The sequence below is a fragment of the Lynx canadensis genome, chromosome C1 (assembly GCF_007474595.2).
Source record: "Lynx canadensis isolate LIC74 chromosome C1, mLynCan4.pri.v2, whole genome shotgun sequence".
Classification (NCBI taxonomy): domain Eukaryota; kingdom Metazoa; phylum Chordata; class Mammalia; order Carnivora; family Felidae; genus Lynx; species Lynx canadensis.
Window position 1 is genome coordinate 150585513 of NC_044310.1, and position 23709 is coordinate 150609221.

Sequence of the window (23709 nt, forward strand, 5' to 3'; positions counted from 1 at the left end):
CTCTTCTTGTAATGTGGCACCAAACGTCTTTGTGCATAAACTGTAATCTCCATTATTTCCTTTGGACAGATTCTCTGAAACTGGATATACTGGAAAAGATGAAATATTACGAAAATGTTTTTGATGTTTATTTTTGTGAAAGAGAGTGCGAGAGGGGGAAAGGCAGAGAGAGATGCAGACACAGAATCCGCAGCAGGCTCCAGGCTCTGAGCTGTCAGCACAGAGCCCCATGTGGGGCTCGAACTCATGAGCTGTGAGATCATGACCTGAGCCAAAGTCGGATGCTTAACCGACTGAGCCCCCCAGGCTCCCCAAGAATGAAATATTTTTAAGGGTCTTAATACACTTTCCCAAATTACTTTGAAAAGTTGAACTAATATACACTTTCTAAAGCAGCAGTATATAAAACAAAGTAAATTACTTAGGTTTTTCAGAGGTATTCTCTGAAATCAGTTATCTTTAAGTAAAAATAAAAAATGGATGCTTTATGATAAAAGTAAACTTTAATATAAAAAAACTTTTGACTCTATGGATATGTTTCTGAAGTATTTACTATGTTTCTCAGCCTATCAAAAACATATGAAACAATATTAAAATGGAAGTTACTTTGCTGAAGATAAAGTACATATTACAAAGATAAAATTAAAGGACATAGTGATTTTATTGTGGAAAATGAAACAGGAATTCTGAATTCTAGCCTTGGTTCTGCTACTAACTGACCTTGGACAAGTCCCTCCACTTCTCTAAATTTCAGTTACCTTATGTGGAAAATGAGGGCATTAGATCACAAAGTTCCTGAAAGGTGAAAAACAGAAGCTAAATATATGTTAATTATTGTAAAGCTCTTGCTGCTTTTAAGATGCTGATCCTTTATTATTTGAGGTGGTCTGATATTCAATAAATCACTAAATACGTAAAATTACTTTTGATTTATGCTTTTCACCCTTTTGGTACTTTCTTAATTTGGGCCAAGGAGTTCCTTTGCTATGCTTTGGCTGTTCCTCATCCCTTTTATCAGATCTTTGTTAGAGAGATTTGTTAAGAAAAATGTAGAAGCATTGTGCTTTACTAATACAAGAATATCTAAATAACATTGCTGTAAGTAGCACCTTGTATGAATAAGTTTTTCACAGTGCAATGGTCATCTAAAAAATGGATATCTATTAATTGTAGTTGGTTAGTCTATGTTGAATTACTATTAAGTGGGTCAAGTAATGAATTATAAATAACTGTTCCATTTAAGTGATTTTGTCAACTAGATGGTAGAGAAATTAAAAGCTTTGTATTCCAGATTTCATATTTTTATTGCAGAGATTGTGTAACTACTGAAGAAAATTAGATTTTATATAATAATTAATAGTGTCCATGAAAACAAAGTTTATATCCATGTTATGACAAAATATATGAAAGAAAATCTCAATGTTCTATTTATTTCTCATTTATTTAGTCATTTATAGTAACTTTGTTAAGTGCGTTATAAGAAGACACAGAAGGAAGATAAAATGAGTCTTCTCACAATTTTCTGGCTATTTTATAAAAACTAAACATATGCACATAAGGATAAATAAATACAACAGAGCATGTGATGAAAGTATATTGCTTGTCAAGATGAAATCTCTAATAACATAGAAGGTTAGGAACTAATCTTAGATTTCCTTCTCCCTTATTTTTCACAGTTGATCCCCAGATTCTATCCCTTTTAACTAAAAAGTGTATCTAGAATCTATCAATTTCTTTCCATTTCTACTGTTACCACTTTTGTTCAGGCCATCATTATCCCTTGACCAAAATTATCTAGCTTGTCTCTCTGCTTCCAGTTTTGTTTTACACACTTGATTCTGTGCCACAACCAGGGTCTTGTAAAATTGCAAAACTGCTTATGTTTGATGGCTTCTCATTTCCCTAAGGATAAAGCCCCATGGCTTCTAAGCCTTCAATGGCTTCTAAGGCTTTCTGTGATTGGACTTTGGCTCAAACTTCTAGTCTTGTCTCTCCCTCCTGTCCGACTTACACTTCATAGTCCAAACACCCTGTATTTACCATTCCTTGAATGTGACCTGCTCCTCAGTTTTAGCAGTACTTCCTTAAGGAGATACTCTCTGATCCCTAGACTAAGGTCAGACGCCTTGTTACTGCTCTTACATTGCTTCCTATTTCTTCTGTTATAACAAAATATATTTGAAACATGTTTAATTAACTGGCTTTTGTGATGGCGTATTATTTGTTGTCATGAAGTCTCTAGCACCTATATAGTGTCTGACACATAGAAGATGTTTGATATTTCATACATGAAAGAATGAATATATAAAGGGAGATGATATAGTTTAGGAGGGTATTATTCAGAAGATAGGTCTTCAAGAATGAGTCCTATTTTGATTACAGTAAGAGAGTAAATATTGCATAGATACAATAAGAGATTAAATACTGTTTCCCTACATACTTTTTTCATCTAGGTGTGTGATTGTATACATATAGCGGAAATAGAAATACTGCACAAGTTTAGTTAGAGGTAGTAACTTCTCTAAAGGGATAGTGTGAATCAGGCTATTGAAGAAGCCCAATGTCTTTATTGTTTTACAAAAAACAAACTGTATATATTTAAGGTGTAATAACTGTTTTTCCCAGATATATTGAGATATAATTGACATACAAGGTTGTGTAAGTTTAAGGTGTATAACATGTTGATTTGATACATTTATATATAACAAAATAATTATCACCATATTATAACTTTCAAGTCTATAATACTATATTATTAACTATAATCACTATGCTATACATTAGATCCCCAGAACCTATTTATCTTCTAACTGGAATTTTGTACTCTTTGACCATCTCCCCTTTCTTCCCTATTTCCTGTCCCTCACCCCTTAGCCTCTTAAAGAAGCCCAATCTTTAAGATTCATTTTGACTAGTCTGCCTGATAATACCTATTATGCTCATCAAATGTCATGAGTGGGAGAAGGGAAAGTATACTGAGTTATTAGTCTATATATAAAACATTTTCTGTAAGCACTTTAGCTATCATTAAATTTTATTTAGTTTATTTCACAGGTTTATAAACAAAATGTTCACAAGTATATAAATGAAGTGTTCATTAACTCAGGCTATACATAATGTGAAGGCTGTTTTAGGATAATATGTTGTACTTAGTGTCCTAATTTTGAATTCAGTTAAAATTGATTATAATTTTAGTCTATTTTTTGTGTCATTTCTAAAACACAATCTATTGCCACATGGTAAAGAAAATATTTTCAATATTACACTGTGTATTAACTAACTGGAATTTAGTGTTTAGAGTCCCCCACAAAAGAAAATCTTTTCATTTATAATTTTAGAGGATATTGTTTTTCTGTTATCAGATTGCTTTATCAGTCTTAAATTTCCTGATTCCATGATGTTGTGGTGAAAGAAAGCATTATAAAAACCTTGTTGAACACAAATAAAATTCAGTGAAAAATCACAGTAAAAATGCTAATAGCTTACATAAATTTCTTTCCTAGGTTTAACCATGAAATTTTGGAATTTGATAAAAGCACATTGTATTTTGCATGTTACACTCTTTACAAGAAGATCTTAAAATATAAAAGGTAGTTTGATTTGAAGCATGTTGGTCTAAATAATACGAGATAAAAATGAAGTTCCTAGGAATTAAAAGTGAATATGTGCTTACCTATTTATTTATCGACTGTTAAACACAATTTTCAAAGATTACTAGAATAAAAATTCTTCATTTTTAAGGACTTCTAATTCTGATGGGTTGGATGAGTGATGATACATATGGTTTGGAGGGAAGATTCCTTTAAAAGGGAGTACAATTTGCTTATTAAATCATTATCTAAAGCTTAGTCATGTACGAAGAAAACTGCCTAATAATTAAGAGTTGATATTTTAACATGGTATTTGCAGCAGACACATTGGATACTTAATTAAGTAGAACATTGCTTATTTTTTTTTTAAAGGATTGACAAAATCAAACTCTTCTTGGCAAGTGAAATTTTTATAGTAGCAGAAGTGGGAAATCTAAAGGATGTGGCTCATTCTCTGTTTGGATGATGCAGAATTGCTCCAAGCAGTAAGCTTACTGTTTTCAGACAGCATTAGCAGCTTCAGCAAATACAACTGTGTCATCGTCCCTTAATACGGGGGTGTTTGTAACCGCAAAGGGGAGACGATAAACAATATATGAGATTTGATATCTTCTTGATGGCTTAAACAGATACTGATGGACAGATCTGCTGTTTGATGTTTTCTTCACTAGCCCTGAAGATGCTGAGACATAGAGATGGCTGTGATTATCTTTTATAAGACAGGAAATGCAATCTTTAGGGGTTTCTGGAAATAGAAAGGTCATGCAGTCTGGAACCTGTGAGCCTTTTCAATCTCTAAGTCATCAGGTATGCTCTCATGAATTATGATGATACTATTAGATTGTTGAGTTCTTGCTTTTTCTAGCTCTTAGTCATGTAGAATATATTAATCAATGTAATTGTTTATTATCAGATTTTTCTTAGGAGATTTGAACAAGTGATATTTATAGTAATAGACACCAGCTGTGAACAATATGAATTTTAGAAATGCGTATGTGTGTGTTTGAGTTCATGTTTACTTTAGGTTTCTTTTGAGGGGGGCAAGTGAGGAGTAAGGAAAGAGATCCTTTATTTGTAATTAAAAGCAAGGTTTGGGGCTCTCCAGATTTTTTCATTAAGCCCGAATACAGTCATGTGCATCTCTTATTTCGAATGATAAAAATAGCACAATTTGTTCAGTATGATAAGGATACATCATAGCTGGCTGCTTATAGATAGTGAAATATTAAAAAATTTTTTATCTGGAATTTCTTAAGCATAGAAATAGATGTTGCTACCATTGTACAACCACAGGAATACAACTTTGATGAGTAGAATCGTGTTTGCCCGCATCTAAGCTAATTTCCTAAAATTTATATTGCAGTATCTGAACTGTTTTAAAAGGCATAAGTTTAAATTATTTCCCAGATCTATTGAAATAATGATGCTCCTACTCCTCTTAATGTAGATGTCTGCTGAAGGCATTGCTTGTAGCTGAAAGCAGATGATAAATCTATTTTTTGTTTTTGCTTTGTGTTGTTGTTGTTTTTTTTTACAAAGAATGCTTGTGACATTTAAGCTTGTTTCAGATTTTTTGATACAAAGATACTCCGCATTAGCTTAGTTTCATTTTCAAAATTAAAAGACTTGACTACATTAAACATGTTAATTACAAAGCGTAGGGAATCATCACAGCAAAGAATTTGGATTTATAAGTCCATTTTATCTTGAAACTCTGCTGGTTATCTTAAACTATTTTTATTAAGGTATAATGCATTTAACTTGGTTTTGTTATAACATATCTTCAGAATTGGATAAGACACTGTGCCCGTGTTTGACATTCCAATTTTGAAGAAAAGGATATTTTATTTTTTTACATTACACATATTTCTTCCTTAGTTTTAGAGGGCTTGTTAGATATTTGACCAGGTATTCCATTTTAAATAAGCAAAAAGAATGTTGCAGCATTTCTCAACAGAAAGATGGCTTTGTTTTCATGATTTTGTAGCATGATTAGGATTTAATGCCTCATCAGGGTGATGCTATAGTAATGAAAAGGAGTATGTTTATCAAAAGACAGAAGTGGGAGTCTGAAACAGTGATTTACTTCAGTTAAGGGGTTGGTTTCTCCTTTTTAATTAAAAACACATTAAAAATTATACCTACTGATATTGGCTATAATTTATATGTTATTCAGGCTACTTAGCCAGCTTATATTCTTATTAGTAGGGAAGATTGCCATATTCTTAAGCTTGATTAGTTTTGGAATGATTTGGATATACCTTTTAGTTGCTACAAAACCTGTTTAATCTGTTAGAATTTATTTCCAGTATTTGCATGTATTAGTCGCTATGAGTACATTCTGTTTCTTGGCATTGCTTTGGGATTCTTCTAGGTATTGGTTTTACAGCATTCTGCTATTTTTCACTGTATTTATGACCTTTCAAAAAAACTAAACCATAAAGATTTTTGGTTATTTTCCTTTAGTGGCACTTACAGGATATCTCAATAATTTTGTAAGGTAAAAAAGCTACTGCCTTAGAGTTGTCATTTCTTTTACATGTTGGAGAAAAAGTTCTCTCTGTTGCTATGTCAAAATGCATTACCTTAAAAAGTAAAGATTGGTTAGAATGTCACGGACAGTTAAATTTAATGTCAACCCTTTTTCCTGTGTGGCCAGATGATCTTGACCTTTTGAATGGATTTGATTGTAAGTCTGCCCAGCAATGATTGGTCATCTGCTTTTTACAATGGCTGCCTCTGTCTTTACTATTTTACACAAACATTTTACATCATAAAGGTTTTCTAAAGGTAAGCTGTCTATAAGCAACGATTTGAGTAATTGTTCCGTTTAGTCAACATTATGTGGACTGAATTTGCACAATACTGCATTTGGTGTTGTGAGAAGTACAGCAAAGAAAAAGTTGTGTTTTGCTTTCAAGGAGATTCTGAGAAAATATACGCAATGAGCCATGCTCATGTTTTGAATTGACTTTTCAAAGACGGTATGCTACGATCAGTTTTAACTTGATTTATAAACTAATGAATCCTTGGATGAGTTACTTGTAACTCTATAATGCATAATTTATTGTACCAAGGCATTATAAAATATTTTTGTGTGTTTTATGAGCCATAGTTGGCAATTTATGTTGAGAGTAAAGGTGGATGTAACCCATTGGCAGGAAACAGAAGCAGGGACCTTAAGAATTAGCTCAAAAGAGGGATGTGACCAGTCTAGTCTCATTGTGTATTATGGAAGGGGACTTTGACTTCATAGGGATTAAACTTTGGAAATCAAGACTCGCAAGTTTGGGAGCGTTCTATGCTAACTAGGTCATTAGGGAGTTTTTTTCAATAAAATGGGGGCGAATGAGACTCACTTTAGGATTTGAGAAAGGGGACTGAGAGAAACTTATACGGACGTAGGCCTTAGCCAGCTGGCTGTTGCACATCCAGGCACCACTTGTTTTCACTTTCATACCAGTATGCTGGCTAAAAGCAGCAAGGAGGTGGGTAGAGTGGATACAAAACCCTTGTTTCTCCCGGAATCCGAAAGTGGGGCACACTGCCCCGTAATGCCTACAAAGTGCCTGTTCTCTTGTATCAGAGCAAGAGAAAATTGACTTCAAATTCTCCTGGTTTGTAACAGCTAGCTGGCTGAAGTAAGATGTGGTAAGTATGGTGGTTGAGTATCTGGACTGCCATGTTCACTGGGTTCAGATCTTAGCTACACCACTTACCAGCTATGTGATCTTGGGCAAGTTACTTAACCTTTCTGGGTATCTGTTCCCTCATTTGTAATATAGAAATAATAATGGTACCTATCTCTAAGAGTGGTTGTGAAGATGAAATGAGGTGATATATATAAAACATTTGTAAAACTACCTGGTACTTATAACAAACACATTATTGCCAAAATTATATGTTGACAGACATTAGTATGTACATTCTCTGAGCTAGGATGAGCTATCAGCAGGTGTTAGTAATAGTAGTCATGTAGTTTAGTTTTGTTACCTTTCCTTCATTTTCCTTATCAAATAAGAAATTGAGTCAAAAACATATGGTATACTGAAATAAAGATGGCTATAAAAATGCAAACAAGGAAAAACATCCTACATCTGATTGCATTATAACATTTATTAACTATAAGAATTGTGATTTGATGAAAAATGTTGTGTTTAAAGTTTTTTTTTGCATCTGCTTATAGGCTGACTTAAGTTTCTGTTTGTATTCTGTGTAAAGATTCTTTGCTTTCTTATATTACACCAACTACTTCATTCATGACAAAAAAAAAAAAGATTATGGGGGCTTTGCAGGTCTTCCTTAATTGTAGTTGAATATTAAAATTCAGGAGTAAATATCCAGGTTTAAGGGAAATAATAGAGAAGTTACATAGCTTAGACTTAATGATCTGAGTTATTTTTTTAATCATTAAAAATGTCCAAGAGGTCCCTGGGTGGCTCGGTCAATTAAGCGTCCAACTTCGGCTCAGGTCATGATCTTGTGGTTCATGAGTTGGAACCTGGCATCAGGCTCTCTGCTGTCAGCACAGAACCCAATTTGGATTCTCTCTCTCTCTCTCTCTCTCTCCCCTCCTACCCTGTTTGTGCTCTCTTTCTCAAAAATAAGCATTAAGAAAATGTCCAGTACAAAAACGTTCACTGACAGTTAAACACACTTGTTTTATTTGTTTCATTTTAGTTTTATTGGTTAATGTTTTTATTCTAGATGAAAGACTAAAATGATATGTGTTATAAATCCAATACTGTATGTGAATAGACCAATTCAAGTTCCTATTTGATAGAGTATGCTATTTTGAATTGCTGGTGTTTATTTAATGTAAAAATATCTACAGTTGACCCCTGAACAATGCGGAGGGGAGGGGTGCTGTCCCCTTGCACGGCTGAAAATCTGTGCATAACTTTGACTTCCTTAAAACTCAACTACTAAGAGCCTGCTGTTGACTGGAAGCCTTACTGATAGCATAAACAGTCAATTAACACCTATTTTGTATGTTATATGTATTACATTCTGTATTCTTATAATAAAGTAAGCTAGAGAAAAGAAAATGTTAGGATAATCATGAGGAAGAGAAAATACATTTACAGTACTGTGTACTGTATATTTAAAAAAAATCCACATATAAGTGTACCTGGGCACTTCAAACTCATGCTGTTCTGTCAAGCCCAGAGTCCAAGTGAGTAATTTGATAGTTGGATGAAATATACATGCTTAAGTGTTATGATCTCTTTGCCTTTTAGTTCTCTTCTCCTGAACAATTTTCTCAATGTGCAGCTATTTCTTTCAAATTGGCACAGGGTCAATCAAATCTCAGCACAGTGCAATTTCTTCAAACAAACATACAAAATAGTATGATGTTCTAGTAAGCACAGTACTGGGGAGAGATATAAAGACCAATAGGTCCCTGCTTCAGGAAGTCACAGGTAGTGAGTCATAAACACTAAATACAAGGCACTACAACAGAATGTAGAAAGTAGTAAGTAAGTGCCTTAGAGATTCAAAAGAGAGAAGAAAGAAGCGTAAATCATGATGCTGTGAATTCAGTGGGCAGAATATTTCAAGCTGAATGGGGACAGGAGAGGAGAGGCTAGATGAGAAGGTAGGGAAGTCTGAAAAGGTAGCATCTGAGGTAGACCAAGACTGGCCAAGATGGGAAAGGTCCTTTAGGGCAGAGGAAACAACATGAACAAAGACATGGAAGCAGAAAGCAAATAGTATGTTTGACTAGTATGGACTAGTTCATTTTGGCTATAGCCCGGTAGGAGAATTCAGGCTAACACAGGAAGGTGTGTTGGGACCAGATAGTACAGAGTCTTGACTGTTAGATTATGATTTCTGAACCGAGAATATGTCTATGTTGATTTACTTATTGGGAGAAAATAAAATAAAAAACCAAAAGAGCAGCACCTATATTTTGCAGTCATTCTTAGAGCTCTAACCCTCTTGAGACTTTGAAAATGAAAATTAAATTCCTGAGTAGATTTAGTAGTTAGTAGACAAGGTAGGGGGTAGAAGCAAAATGAAGGATTTTAATAAAATTCTCTATCAAAATTGCACGTGAGAGCATTTCTGTCTATCCACAACCACTCAAAAGTCCTAGATTTCAGATCCTAACAGACCTCCTGCTTGTCCCTGATGTAAACTCTATTTTATTGGTAGGTAATCTGATTTAGCTTTGGTTTTATTTTTGACACATACTAGACCAAGGACAATCTAGAGGGATCATTTTAATACAATGAATATACATGTCACTATGGTGAATATTTGGATAATAAAGACTTTGTCTTAGGGAAAATTGGAACTAGAAATGCTGTTTATAATCATGGAAGTTTCAGGGATATTTTAGGTTTACTCATTGTTCATTTAGAAATGATAATATAAATCATCATTGCTAAATACTTTTAATATCGCCTTTAAATCTCCTCCATACACCAGAAGCATTTCAGTATTGCCTGTGGTTAGTAAAAAAGCTGGGTAACATCCAAGAGCAGATTTCCTTTAAATGTGACAGCTGGGGTGTGACTTTGTTATCAGACCCAGGAAGATGATACTTGTGCCTGGGAATTGTGAAAAGATTGGAATTGAATACTCTTACTTAGCACATAATCCATATAAAGTATGTCAGAAGTGAAACGCATGGAATACCACCAGTGTGAGTAAAAATGAAACCGGACACAGTAGCTCTTCTGGCTCTATTTTTAACAGACCCATATAATTGAGAATATTCTGTTTCTTTCTATAGAAGTCTGAATTACTTTAAAACCTGATTTTCTCGTTCTTGTGAGGTTCTTATTAATCCTTATGACTTCACATTGCCTGGGAAAGGGTAATACTTCTAGTAGGGATCCAATAAAATTTCAGTACTTGTTTTAGAATCATAGATTCATTTCTGGGAGAAACCTTGGAGATCATTGGGCTTTGGGTTGCTTTAAAACCTTAAAACATTTAAACATTTTTTCTCAAAAAAAAAGTAGATAAAAGACATTTAGTGATGTGATCCTCCCCCCACCCCAAGCATTTCAAAAATGATAATACAGAATCTAAATAAGAATTAAAGATAATCGAACATGTCTTTATCAAACTCTTCTTTCTAAAAGGCAAAAAGGGCCTGGTTTCAATGAAGCACATTGCAAAATGTGCTGCATTTAAAGGTGTACATCTATTCGTATCCATTTCGTTTTTCTAAAAAAAAAATTATTCAATCTCATAAGAATTTGAGTCTATTGCACAGTATAAAGGGAGGCAATATGGCATAATACTTAACAGCTAGAGTTATCAAGCTGGATTCCCTTTGTTGGATCCCATATCTTCCACTTTACTGGCAATGTTTATTTTAGGAACATCACTTGAGCTCTATTTTCCTCAGGATTGCCAGCTGTAAAGTTGGGATGCTGATGTACTAATGTCTAGATTTCTGATGAAATCAATTGAATTAATCAATTAATACAAGTAAGGTAACTTGAAACAGTGCTTAGCTTACCAAGTGCTAGTCACTATAATTACTCCCCACTGGACTAGGTAAAGTTGAGGAGAAAGTTATAAAACCTACAAAAGATATAAAACAAATCTGTCTCGTCAAAGATCTTATGTATATACACACACATACACACATATTTAGGACATAGGTGTGTATACATACATACACATTATAGTTTAATTATATATAGTATACTAAGTAAGAAACTAAGTAGTTTGCCTAAGATTAAAATTGCCAGCAAAGGATATCGTGATATAAGATCCAAACTGGAAAGTCTAGCTCTAGAACTCCTGCTCTTAACCACTTTGTTTTACTGCATAGGGTTCTGTAAATGTGAGTTAGATAGCCATGTGTAAGTTAGTATATTCTAAATGCTGAATTGATATAAGAGATGTCAAGGCAAACTGAAACTTCTAGGGAAGACTTCTTGGCAGAGGTGTTAACTGACTTTCATTACACCTTTTTTTGGGTTTCTCTTCCACTACAAATAATACATGTAGAGTCATTAGCACAGTTCCTGCCATAGTGCTCAATAAATTATAGTTATTATTGCCATAATCTTTGACAGTTTCTTCTCTATCTTCCCTAATTGGTGCAATGTACTGTTTGAAAATCATGAGCTAATCTATACTCATGACTGAAATTACCCACCAGTGATTCTTAATTGTGACTATACATCAGAATCAAATGTTTCACTTTTTAAAAACATTGAGGCCCCAAGCTTATCTCAGAAATACTAAAGTCTATGGAGATGGAACCCAGCTTCTTAATTTACAAAAAGTTTTCCAAGTGAATATCATGAACAGCCAACATTGAGAACTGCTGCTGTACGTGGTGATTGTAGAATAGAATGGAAGGGGTCCCTCAGTGGCTCAGTTGGTTAAGTGTCTGACTTCAGCTCAGGATGTGATCTCATGGTTCATGGGTTTGAGCCCTGCATTGGGCTCTGTGCTGACAGCTCAGAGTCTGGAGCTTGCCTAAGATTCTGTATCTCCTTCTCTCTGCTCCTCCTCTGCTCACACTCTGTCTCTCTGTCTCTCTGTCTCTCTCTCAAAAATAAATAAACATTTAAAAAAATTAAAAAAAATTTAGAATCGAATGGAATAGAGTAGAATAAATAGAATTCCAAACCTATAGTTTGTGTCTGCATCCTAATCTCTGTCTAGTGTTCTAGACATCGCATCTTATTAGACATCTCTGCTCATTTATCTTACAAACACCTCAAACTTGGTATGTCCCAAACTAACTTACTATTTTCTCTTCAAAACCTCTTTGTCTTCCATAGCATGATGACCTGATAATTTTGTTTCCACTTTTTTTTTTAATCCTAACCTTACATCCAGTTACTAAGTTATGTAGATTCTTTCTCTTAGGGAGTCTAAAGTTTACCCCTTCTTTCCATAGTCTTGACCTTAGTGTGATTTCATATTCTTTTTTCACCGGGACTATTGTAATCATTTCTTAACTGATATTTCTTTTTCTTCCTGTTACCCATCCCCAAAGTAACCTACGCATCATCATTCAGCTGCCTTAGTACTCTTTCCAGAATGTAAAGCAGCGACTGGCATTTGCTTACTTACATTCATTCTAAAGCTCCCCATTACCTTCAAGATAATTTTCAGGGTTCAGAAAAGTGAGAGTATTTGTCTTTCTCTGACTTATTTCACTTAGCATAATGCCCTCAGTCCCAGGGGTATAGCTCAGTGGTAGAGCATTTGACTGCATAATGCCCTCAGTCTATCCAACCACATTTGCTGTCGCAAATGGCAAGATTTCCTTCTTTCTCATGACTTAATAATATTCCATTATATTTATTTTACCCACTTACCTATGTTGAACTCTTAGATTATTTCCCTATCTTGGATATTATGAATAATGTGACAATGAACATAGGAGTGCAGATATTTCTTCGAGATCATGATTTTATTTCTTTTGGATATATGTATCTGAAAGTGGAATTACTGCAACATATGGTAGTTCTATTTGTAATTTTTTGAGGAATGAGGAAGTGACATTTATTTATTTATTTTTATTTGTTTAAAAATTTCTTTTTAGCGTTTATTTCTGAGAGACAGAGAGAGCAAGTGGGGGAGGGGCAGAGACAGAGGGAGACACAGGATCTGAAGCAGGCTCCAGGTTCTGAGCTGTCAGCACAGGGCCTGATGCGGGGCTCGAACCAACAATCCGTGAGATCATGACCTAAGCCGAAGTCAGACGCTTAATGGACTGAGTCACCCAGGCGCCCCTATGAGGAAGTGACATTTAAACTTAACCATCTTTAATTAAACTCAGTCTAAATTCTATTAGTTAGCTAGAGACAGACTCTCTCAAACCTTTGCCTGTAATGCCTTTGGCCCCTCTTTCTCTTTGTTTTTGCCTGGCTAACTATTATGCCACAAGATTTACTTAGATTAAGCATTGCCTGCAACTGAAACATTCCCTATTCCTTTAGAGTGAATTAGGTGATTTTCCCTAATGTTCCTCTGGATCTCAGTATTTACCTTAATTGAAGCACAATGCATTCTACATTGTAGTCATTGATTTTCCTATCTCGACTATGAACAGTTTAAGGGCAAAGGCAGTGTCTCATTTCTTTTATATTTATTTATTTATTTATTTATTTATTTATTTATTTATTTAGAACACAAGCAGGGGAGGGGTAGGGAGAGGGGTGGACAGAGGATCTGAAGTGGGCTTTGCACTGTGGACTCGAACTCACAGACTGTGAGATCATGACCTGAACTGAAGTTGGACTCTTAGCCAACTGAACCACCTAGGCGCCCCTCTTTTTTCTTTAAAGCTACTACAAATACATTGCATGGCACATGGTAACTACTTAATACATTTTTGTTGAATAACAAAATAGGGAATTAGTATGACAAGTTCATGGAAAAATAAGGCTTATGTTACTTTGGACACCATTAGGAATTTATATTACCTGAGGTACATAAATAGGTACCATAAATAGGTTGAACCAGACTTAAGTATTTTAAAGTTAAATTAAGGAATTTTAGATTTTATGAATAGCTAATATAATGCCTTTGCAGTGTAGCATATTGGTTAAGAGTATTGACCTGGCTTCAAACCGGTCTATGGCCCTTAATTGCTGAGGGTTCTGGGAAAGTTTCAGGGCCTCTTTAAGTCTCAGAATACTCATTGGTTTTTAAAGATTCCTAATGAATAAATGTCTGTAAAGTTCTAGCACTGTGTCTGGCACATTGCAAACCTTACAAAACCTTTGTTGTTGTTGTTGTTAGTTCTTATTATTACTGTAATTACAAGCAGTGCTGAGAAAAGTTGGACAGCTAGGGACTAACAGTTTCAGAATGTAGAGTTAGAATTATCTAGTGACTGACCATTCAAATGGCCATCAGAAAAGCCAAAATTTTAGTTCTAGTTCTAGTTCTACTATTGCCTTGCTGGAAAACTTGAATGTATCTTATTTTCCTCATACAAAAAATTACAGTAAAAGTCGCAGTGTTAATGCTTTCTTCATCAGGATGTTATAATCATGGGATATCTAAAGAAAAAAACCTGTCATGAAAAAGACTGGGGATGTATATCTTTTGAAGTCACTGATACCACCTGCTTTTGTACAAGTTGTGCCGTTTGCCTGGAATGCTCTTTTTATTCACCTTGATAATCCCATTTGTCCTTTTAAGATTCAGTTTAAGCATTAGTGGTATTATTGCATTCTTACCAATAGTAACATAGCTCCAAAATGGGAACAAACATAAAACAAATGGGTTGAAATCATAGGGAGGCAGTTTTGGTCTCATTCAGTCATTCACTAAATTATATATATAATTATATGAGGCATCATTAATTTATTAAGTAATTGTCAATATTATATTAGTATATAATTATATATATAATTTTGTGAGTGAATGAATCAGTGAATGAATGAGATCAAAGTCTGCCTTGCCATGATTTCATCCCATTTGTTTTAGATACATAGATGATAGATAGATCGATCCTGAGAATACAAAGGTGGTCTTATAATCTTACAATATCTCTAAACATTATCACTTCCCAAAAATGGAGTGGCTTTACTTATGTCGTACTTAGCTGTCTATTACTAGATTTGTTCAAGCAAAAATCAGACATATTGTGATATTGTAAATGGTATTCCTATGTTGGGGAGATATTGCATCAGATGACCTCTGTGAATATGCCTGGGAAGCATAAGATTGGAACTTCTCACTGGAAGAGTGGGAAGAGCTAATGCCAACAAAATAGAATTAGAATCACATCTTAAGGCATGCTTTTTGTTTTTTCATAGATAATCTGTTATACTATTGAACTTGATTTTAAACTATATTCATAACAAATGGCAAAAAAGCTGTGAAGCTTACCACATAGGAAAGCGCTGATATTTTTATTTTTCTTCTGTATGTTGACATATAGTAGTTATGATTAGGTAACAATAATGAGATCCTAAATACAATGACAGTTGATGTATCATGAAGACATACATTTCTAGTCACTTAATAAATGGTATTATGAATTGAAATTGTGCTTGTAAAACAAAAAAGAAATTGTGCTTGTTAGTTGTTTGATCAAACCATCAACAACTGATGAAAATAGAAAGCATTGTTTTTATTTCATTACAAATGCCTTTCTTCAATTGAATCTTCTCTTTTGATTGTCCAAAAAAATGTCTCTCATTGCTTCTATTATATGAAGAACCAGCTGTCACAGATTATATGAAAGAATAGATAAATCAGATTTTTTAAAATATGAAATTCTGTTATATTAAATACAAATCCAGTTTCTTCATTCACATGTGTATCTACTCCTAACCTTCCCATGTTGCACTCTTTTTTCTCAATAAATTCTATGACTTGATTAGATAGAGGGCTTAGCTTTTGATCCATGAGATATATTCACTTTTTCTTTTCTTTTTTAAATTTGCTTTTCTCAATCACTTCTTGAAGCTAAAAACTTTTTTTGCTGCTAAGGAAAAGGAGATCTGGATTAGTGTTCACATTTTCTTTTTCTTTTTAATTTTTATTCATTTTGAGAGAGAGCTTGAGGGGGGCGGGGAGAAAGGGAGAGAGAGAATCCCAAGCAGACTCCAGGTTTAGCGCAGAGCCCCACACGGGGCTAGATCCTAGGACCTTGAGATCATGACCTGAGCTGATATCTAGAGTCAGATACTTAACTGAGTGCACTGTGTTTACATTTTCTATTTCTGATCCTAATTGTTGGTCTTTTTCAAAAGAAATACTAACTGATTTTCAAGAAAGAAGGATACAATATATTAAGGGTTAATTTATGTCACTTCAATAAGTTTTATATATACCTTCAATAATTTATTGCTATCTGGCAATAGCAATAGGTCCTATGCTTTTGGTTCCTATGCATAGGAACCTAAGCTTCCTAAGCTTCCTCTGCTTTGGAACCTAAGCATAGGTTCCTATGTCTTTGTATGTGCTAATCTTACTGCCTCATTTCCTGTCCTCCACACTATTTCAAGAATTATTCTTCTTGAATAGGTCCTACTAAAGACCTATTATTTGCGTTGTCTAATGTTCTCTTGAAGAAGAGGTCAGGAGCAAGAGACACTTGTGTTGAAAAGCTAAGATTTAGAAAGCCATATTATATCCTCCATAAGATAATTCACAGTAGTTTGAAATCAGATGGCTTCTCATTTCTGAACCATATGTATGAGTCCATGCTTAAAGTATTTCTCCTGTGCAGAGAAACAATTATTTTAAGAGGCGTTAAATTATAAAATAATTCATAATCTTTGCTTATATGATGGGAAATAATGTGAGTCACACCAAGATCTTTATTATGTAGATACACCCTCACTTTCCAGCTTCATTTTTATGCTTTTTTGGGTATCTTGTACTAAGATAATCATATCAAACAATTGGGTTTTTCTAATTAAGTGTAATTTTTTCCTATGTCTTTGTATGTGCTAATCTTACTGCCTCATTTCCTGTCCTCCACACTATTTCAAAAACTATTCTTCAAAGTTTAAACTGGCTCAACTTCTGTTCTGAATTTTTGCTGAGGCAAAGAACATGGGTTTGGGAGTTAGATCAAAGTTCAAATCCTGCTTCTGACACTAGCTCTGTAATCTTGCAAAACTTACTTTATTACTGTGAGCCTCAGCTTCCCATTTGCAAACTGGGGATAATATCCTATAGAGTTTAGTGAGATGATGTTTGAAAAACATCTAATATTGTCTGTGGCCATTATTATTAGCAATTGTCGTAGTTCATTCAGGCTGCTGTAACAAAGAATACTATTAACTATGTGGTTTATAAACAGGAATTTATTTCTCACAATTCTGGAGGCTGAGAAGTTTAAGGTTAAGGCTTCTGTAGATTCAGTGACTGGTGAGGGCCTACTTCCTCATTCATAGATGCCATATTCTGCCTGTGTCCTCATACAGTATGAGGCGTTAAGGGAGTTTGTTGGGGTGTTTTTAGTAAGTGCATTAATCCCTTTTATGAGGGCTCTGCCTTAATGACCTAATTACCTCCCGAAGACCCCACGCTCAGATATTCTTACAATGGGGGTTGGGTTTCAAAATATGAATTTAGTGGTAGACACAAACGTATAGTCTATAGCAGTAGTCATATGAGTCTTAACTGTTGATGGACAAATGATTGATAAAGGAATGATTGAACTTTCCTGGTTATTTCACTTCTGTAAACTACATAAATCTCTGTATAAATTATAGACAGGGGTTCTTTCATAAAACTCTATAGCTCCTTATAAAATCAGTCGTATCATGACATTTTAAAGTCCTCCCATATTTGGGGAGCCTGGGTGGCTTAGTCAGTTAAGTGTCGGACTTCAGCTCACGTCATGATCTTGTAGCTGCTGGGTTTGAGCCCTGCGGGTTAGAGCCCTGAGTCAGGCTCTGTGCTGACCGCTCAGAGCCTGGAGCCTGTTTCAGATTCTGTGTCTCCCTCTCTCTGACCTTCCCCTGCTCCTACTCTCTCTGTCTCAAAAATAAATAAACATTAAAATTTTTAAAGTCCTCCTATCTTTAACAGCTTATTTTGCTGAACTCTTGAGTTCCATTGTGTATTTCTAAATTGTACGCCCTCTGGTTTAATCTCAGGGACTATGAAATAGACCTGTTGACAGATTTGGCTTCTGATTGGAAGGCTTACCATATGTCTATTTTAAAATTACACAATTGAAATTGTTCTGTAAAATAACCTCTATGACAAAATTAGGAACCAAGGACAATAAAATTAAGCTGGGATAAACCCTAAACACTAAATATCTGGCTACAAGACATTGTTTCACATATAAATTATAGATTTTTGCCATAAAGATGTATCTTCTTCAAAACATAATGGCAATCAGTGCTTCTCAGTTACTTGATGTTAGGATAGTGATAGCTAAATATATCTGGCTGCTTGCCAATTATTTGATTGACTCAGTTATGAGATATAATCTTTCTGTAGAATTTGAAGTCTTATGTCTTTCTTTGTTCTCCTAATTCCCCTTCCTTCCTTGAAAATTCTGAGGAAAGTTAGAGATACATAAACATAAGTAAGGTACGTATACAACGCATTTTAAAGTATTATTTTCCAAGTTACTATCATTTTTTCCAAATTACTATTAAGAAAATAAACATAAATTCTTTTTTTTTTTTTTTAAATTGTTTTTTCAACGTTTTTTATTTATTTTTTTTGGGACAGAGAGAAACAGAGCATGAACGGGGGAGGGTTAGAGAGAGAGGGAGACACAGAACCGGAAGTAGGCTCCAGGCTCGGAGCCATCAGCCCAGAGCCTGACGCGGGGCTCGAACTCACAGACCGCAAGATCGTGACCTGGCTGAAGTCGGACGCTTAACCGACTGCGCCACCCAGGCGCCCCACATAAATTCTTATATAAACTTTGCATCTACATTTTTTCCCATTCTTTCTGTCCCCATAATGTTGACACTTTCTCTTGGATGTTTTTCACTGGTTTTCTCACAGTTCCATTATTGTCATCCCTTTTCATTTTTAAATCTCTGCTCTCACTTAGCTATTTTGGCACCAACGAATATCTTCTTTACTACTTTTTTCTTAAATTCTTCCTTTAAGACCTTTCTTTATTTCATAAAAAAAGCACATTCTACCATTCTGTTGCATTTTAAAGGCGTACTTTTAAATAACGACCCAGTTGTGCTCACTGTTTTGATGTAAATACAGTAATTTATCTCTATGCTTAAGTTTTCCATCGTTTAATCTCTATAAATATGAATAATGAAAAATTATTTACATTAGTGAGAAATTAGATAATCTAAGTGACCAATACTACAGGAAGGCTTAACTAAACACTAAACTATATGACATCAACAATAAAATATGTAATCACTAGAAAGTATAAATTTGAGGAAGTATAAATATAAAAATGTTTTCTTGGGGCTCCTGCGTGGCTCAGTTGGTTGAGTGTCTGACTTTGGCTCGGGTCATGATACCACGGTTCGTGAGTTTGAAGCCTGCATCTGGTGTCAGTACTAAGCCCATTTCGGATCCTCTGTCCCCCTCTCTCTGCCCCTCCCCCGCTCATGCTCGCTCATGCTCTTTGTCTTCCTCTCTCTCTGTCTCAAAAATAAATAAACATTAAAAAAAATGTTTGTTTTCTTGTTAGGATAGATCAAGCTATGCTGCAGTAACAGCTCTAAAATCTCAGTGGCTTCGTGCAATAAATACAATAAACGTGGGTCAGGGCTGAGACTGGGAACTTCTCTTCCACGCAGTTGCTCAGGAATTCAGACTGACAGAGGCTCAGTGATTTTACAGATAACTGCACCACCGGATCACCTGATCTGCTTGGACTCTACACCTGGGAAGAGAGAGCATGGAGAAATCACACTCACTTTTCTGTACTTTGGTCCAGACATGATACACCATCACTTTGATTATGTCCCTTTGGGCAACACTAGTTACTACAAGGGCCTGGGATATGTATAATACTCTTCTTGTAGTCCAGGAAGAGAAAGAGGACAACATGATATTGTGAGCACTAGTAATAACCATACTTTAAGATTAAAAAATCAAAATATATAACTGCTTTTGCATATTTGTTTTCTATAGATTAGAGGAGAATGTAGAAAATTATAAGATTTCAGAAAGAAGGCTTGAATGTTATTTAATTTTTTTCTACCCAAAATTTGTTATTGTTAATGTTATTTATGTGGTATGTAAAAATCGGGAGAAAAATGGCTAAGCTTTAAGAAAATGAATCAGTATGTGACACAGTAGAAGGAACATGAATTTTAAAGCCATATAAAATTTGATTCAAATCCTAACCCTACCTCATATTAGTTGAACAAACTACTCTTGGGCAAATTATTTAACCTGTCTTAACTGAGCTTCAGATTTCTCATCTTTGAAATAGGGATAAAAATATCTATCTTCTAGAACTGTTGGGAGGATTATATAAGATAAAGTGTATTTACCTAACTAACACTAATATAGAACTCCCTGGTACTGTTCTAAGCATGTTAGCATGCTTTATATTAATCTTCATAAAAATTGTATAAAGTAAACACTATAATCCCCATTTTGCATTTGAGGAAATTGAGGCGGAAAGAACTTGCTTAAAGTCACATGGCCAAGTAAGTAGACATACCAGAACTGGATATGAATCCTGGTGGTCTGGTTTTAGAGATTTTCTTAGCTGCTATGCTGCTTCCTCTTCTGGACCTTTTCTAGGTGCCTATTGTTACCATAAGTTTAATAAACAGTAAATATTTATAGGTATAATACTAGCTATAAATCAGTTTTGGCTGTTTCTATTATATAATACATAGAGGGACAGATAATTCATATATATTTCTAATAATTGGAGTTTGGTTCTTCTACATAGTAGAATAAATTCTCACATCTCAATCAAAAATCAGTTTAATTCAAATAATAGTCTTTGGTCTTGTGAAGGGAATAAGTAGTTGAGGAAACATAAGAATAATCCATCTTCGTAAGAGAGTTGAGCAAAGCAGAGGTTGGGGCACCAGCCTCCGCACACAGTTGAAAATGCATGTATAACTTTTAACTCCCCCAAAACTTAACTACTAATAGCTTACTATTGACTGCAAACCTTACTTGATAACATAGGCAGTCAATTAACACATATTTTGTATGTTATATATATTATATGCTGTATTCTTACAATAAAGTAAGCTAGAGAAAATAAAAAGTAAGAAAATCATAAAGAAGAGAAAATGCATTTACTGTATTTATTGAAAAAATCTATGTATAAGTGGCCTTACACAGCTCAAACTTCTGTTGTTCAGTGGTCAGCTGTACACATTTTTACTCATCCTTTGCTTTATCTCATTTCCCATTTTTAATGTAATTACATTTTCCCCATGTCTAGGGTATTTATATTTTCTTTCTATATATCCCTTGAATTTTTAGATAATTAGAAAATTTAAGAGCACACGTGTTTTTGGTTGGTTGGTTTTTTAGATCTAAAGTGGGAAGTAAATAAAGTGGCCCTCTCCATTGGCTTTCCCACATTTTTGGCATTTGTATAGGAAAATCAATTTGCTTAAAATGGGTACTAAATATAGCAAAAGCCATTTTTTTTTAAAACTACATCACTACTCAGATTATTACCACTTTGCCTATGACATTGTAAAGCATACCACTAAAAAACAATCACTGGAGTTAAAGAAAAAAAAACACCAAACTGGTTAGACTTGCTTACTTTGCTTTTTAAGTATTTAAACACTATACTTTTATAACTCAAGTGTATATGAAGTATCTCCTTGCACTGCTTGTTTTCTTATCACTAAAGTTCATCTTCTAATGTTTTGTTTCTTACTCCTCAGTACCCTTTTAGTTATCTAAAAATATCTTTGAATTATTCCATGTTGCTTATAAATATTATTTTACTATCCCCATTCTCTGCCTTGATTTGTTGATTTTGCTTCTATTAGGAAACTTTCTTTCTATCTTCAGATTGCAAATTTTTCAGTATTCAAGTCTAATTCAGGTATAAGTCAGGTACTATGAGCTTATTTCTGTTTAAATAATTCATATAATTGACTTTTGTGTATATAGGCCAACTCAGAACTGTCCTAATTTGTGATGAGAAGGCTGATATTTATGTAGTGCTCTAATTTCATAATTCTTACAAAGTTGTAAGGAACAAGTCTTTACTCACTATGGAGAGACTAAAAATTGCTAATTGTATTTTAAAGTGTATATGTAGATGTTTATCTTCTTCTTAGAATTAATACTAATTGATATCACAACTCTCTAGTATGTCAGTGAAACTATCAGGATTTGGGGTGGCAGGAGTGGAGAAGGGTATTGATGAAGAGTTATAAATGTTATTATCTTAGGATAAAGCACGGATAACTACATGAATAGAGACCAAAAATGACCCTTACTTACACTAAAGTAGAAAACAACTTAATATGTATAAAAAAAAATCAGCTAGAGGGGCGCTTGGGTGGCTCAGTCAGTTGAGCATCCAACTTCAGCTCAGGTCATGATCTCACAGCTCGTGGGTTCGAGCCCCACATCTGGCTCTGTGCTGACGGCTCAGAGCCTGGAGCCTGCTTCGGATTCTGTCTCCCTCCCTCTCTGCCCCTCCCCTGCTCATACACTGTCTCTCTCTCTCTCTCTCTCTCTCTCTCTCAAATATAAATAAACATTAAAAAATTTTTTTTTAATTTAATTAGAAATGGTCTTAGAAATCATGAAGTTGATTTTTAAACTCATCTTATTTTTATTTTCTTTATATTTCTTTATGTCCTTTAGTTTCTTGGCTTGGGATTCCTTCTTGCATCTGAGACCTTTTTTCTGGGGTCATTGGTTTTCTTCCTAAAGTATATACTTTGAAATTCCATTACAAAGGATGCTTTGGTGATAAATTCTCTTTCTGCTTGTCAGAAGGGTGTTTATTGAATGATAATTTTACTGGGTATCCACCTCTAGATTTATAATGATTTTTCCTTAATATTCTGAAGATTTTATTTTACTGTCTTCTGGGGTCTATTTTTATTAGTTTGTCATTCATTTGTAGGTAATCATTTTTTTTTTCTCTTCTTGCTGTAACAATGTGTCATTCTGCAGTTTCACATGATATGCAGAGGTGTTAATTGTTCTTTAATTATCCTGTTTGTGATTCATTGTGTTTCCTGAATCCTGTTTTATCAATTCTGGAAATTTTTTACCTATTATTTTCAAATAGTACTTCTTCCTCATTTTCTCTATTCTTATCTTCTAGAAATCCATTTAGGTATATGTTAGACTTCATCGTATTATCCTCATTTTAAAACTTACCTATTTCATGTTTTTTTCGTATCCTTGTCATTTTATGCTATGTTCTGTGTGATTTTTTTCAGATCTTTTTGCCTGTTCCCTGATTCTTATATCCTTTGTCCAGTCTACTGCTTTGCCCATCTTTGGAATTTTTAACCTTAAGGAATATATATGGAGATATCTATATCTATATCTATATATATCTATATATATATATACATACTGTATATATATATATATATAGAGAGAGAGAGAGAGAGAGAGTTTTATATAAATATATGTGGAGTTTTTAAGGATTATATATGTAAGTACATATAAGTATAAATATAAATGTATATATATAAATATATATAGTTTATATGTGTATATATATAAATTTCTAATTTCTGGAAGTCCTACTTTT

General features: G+C 34.2%; 1 protein-coding gene across 7 annotated transcripts in view; it reads left to right on the forward strand.

Annotated features, from left to right (window-relative positions):
- SLC4A10 (solute carrier family 4 member 10) overlaps positions 1-23709 on the forward strand; it is a 295709-nt gene that overhangs the window by 77387 nt on the left and 194613 nt on the right. For 6 of the 7 annotated variants that reach the window (XM_030325192.1, XM_030325198.1, XM_030325194.1 and 3 more), the window contains exon 1: positions 4121-4397. The exons of the other annotated variant lie outside the window; for it this stretch is intronic. In XM_030325192.1, coding sequence (XP_030181052.1) covers positions 4317-4397 — 81 coding nt within the window. In that variant the 5' untranslated portion in view covers positions 4121-4316. Of the gene's footprint in view, positions 1-4120; positions 4398-23709 lie in introns of those variants that run through there. 7 annotated transcript variants of the gene reach the window in all.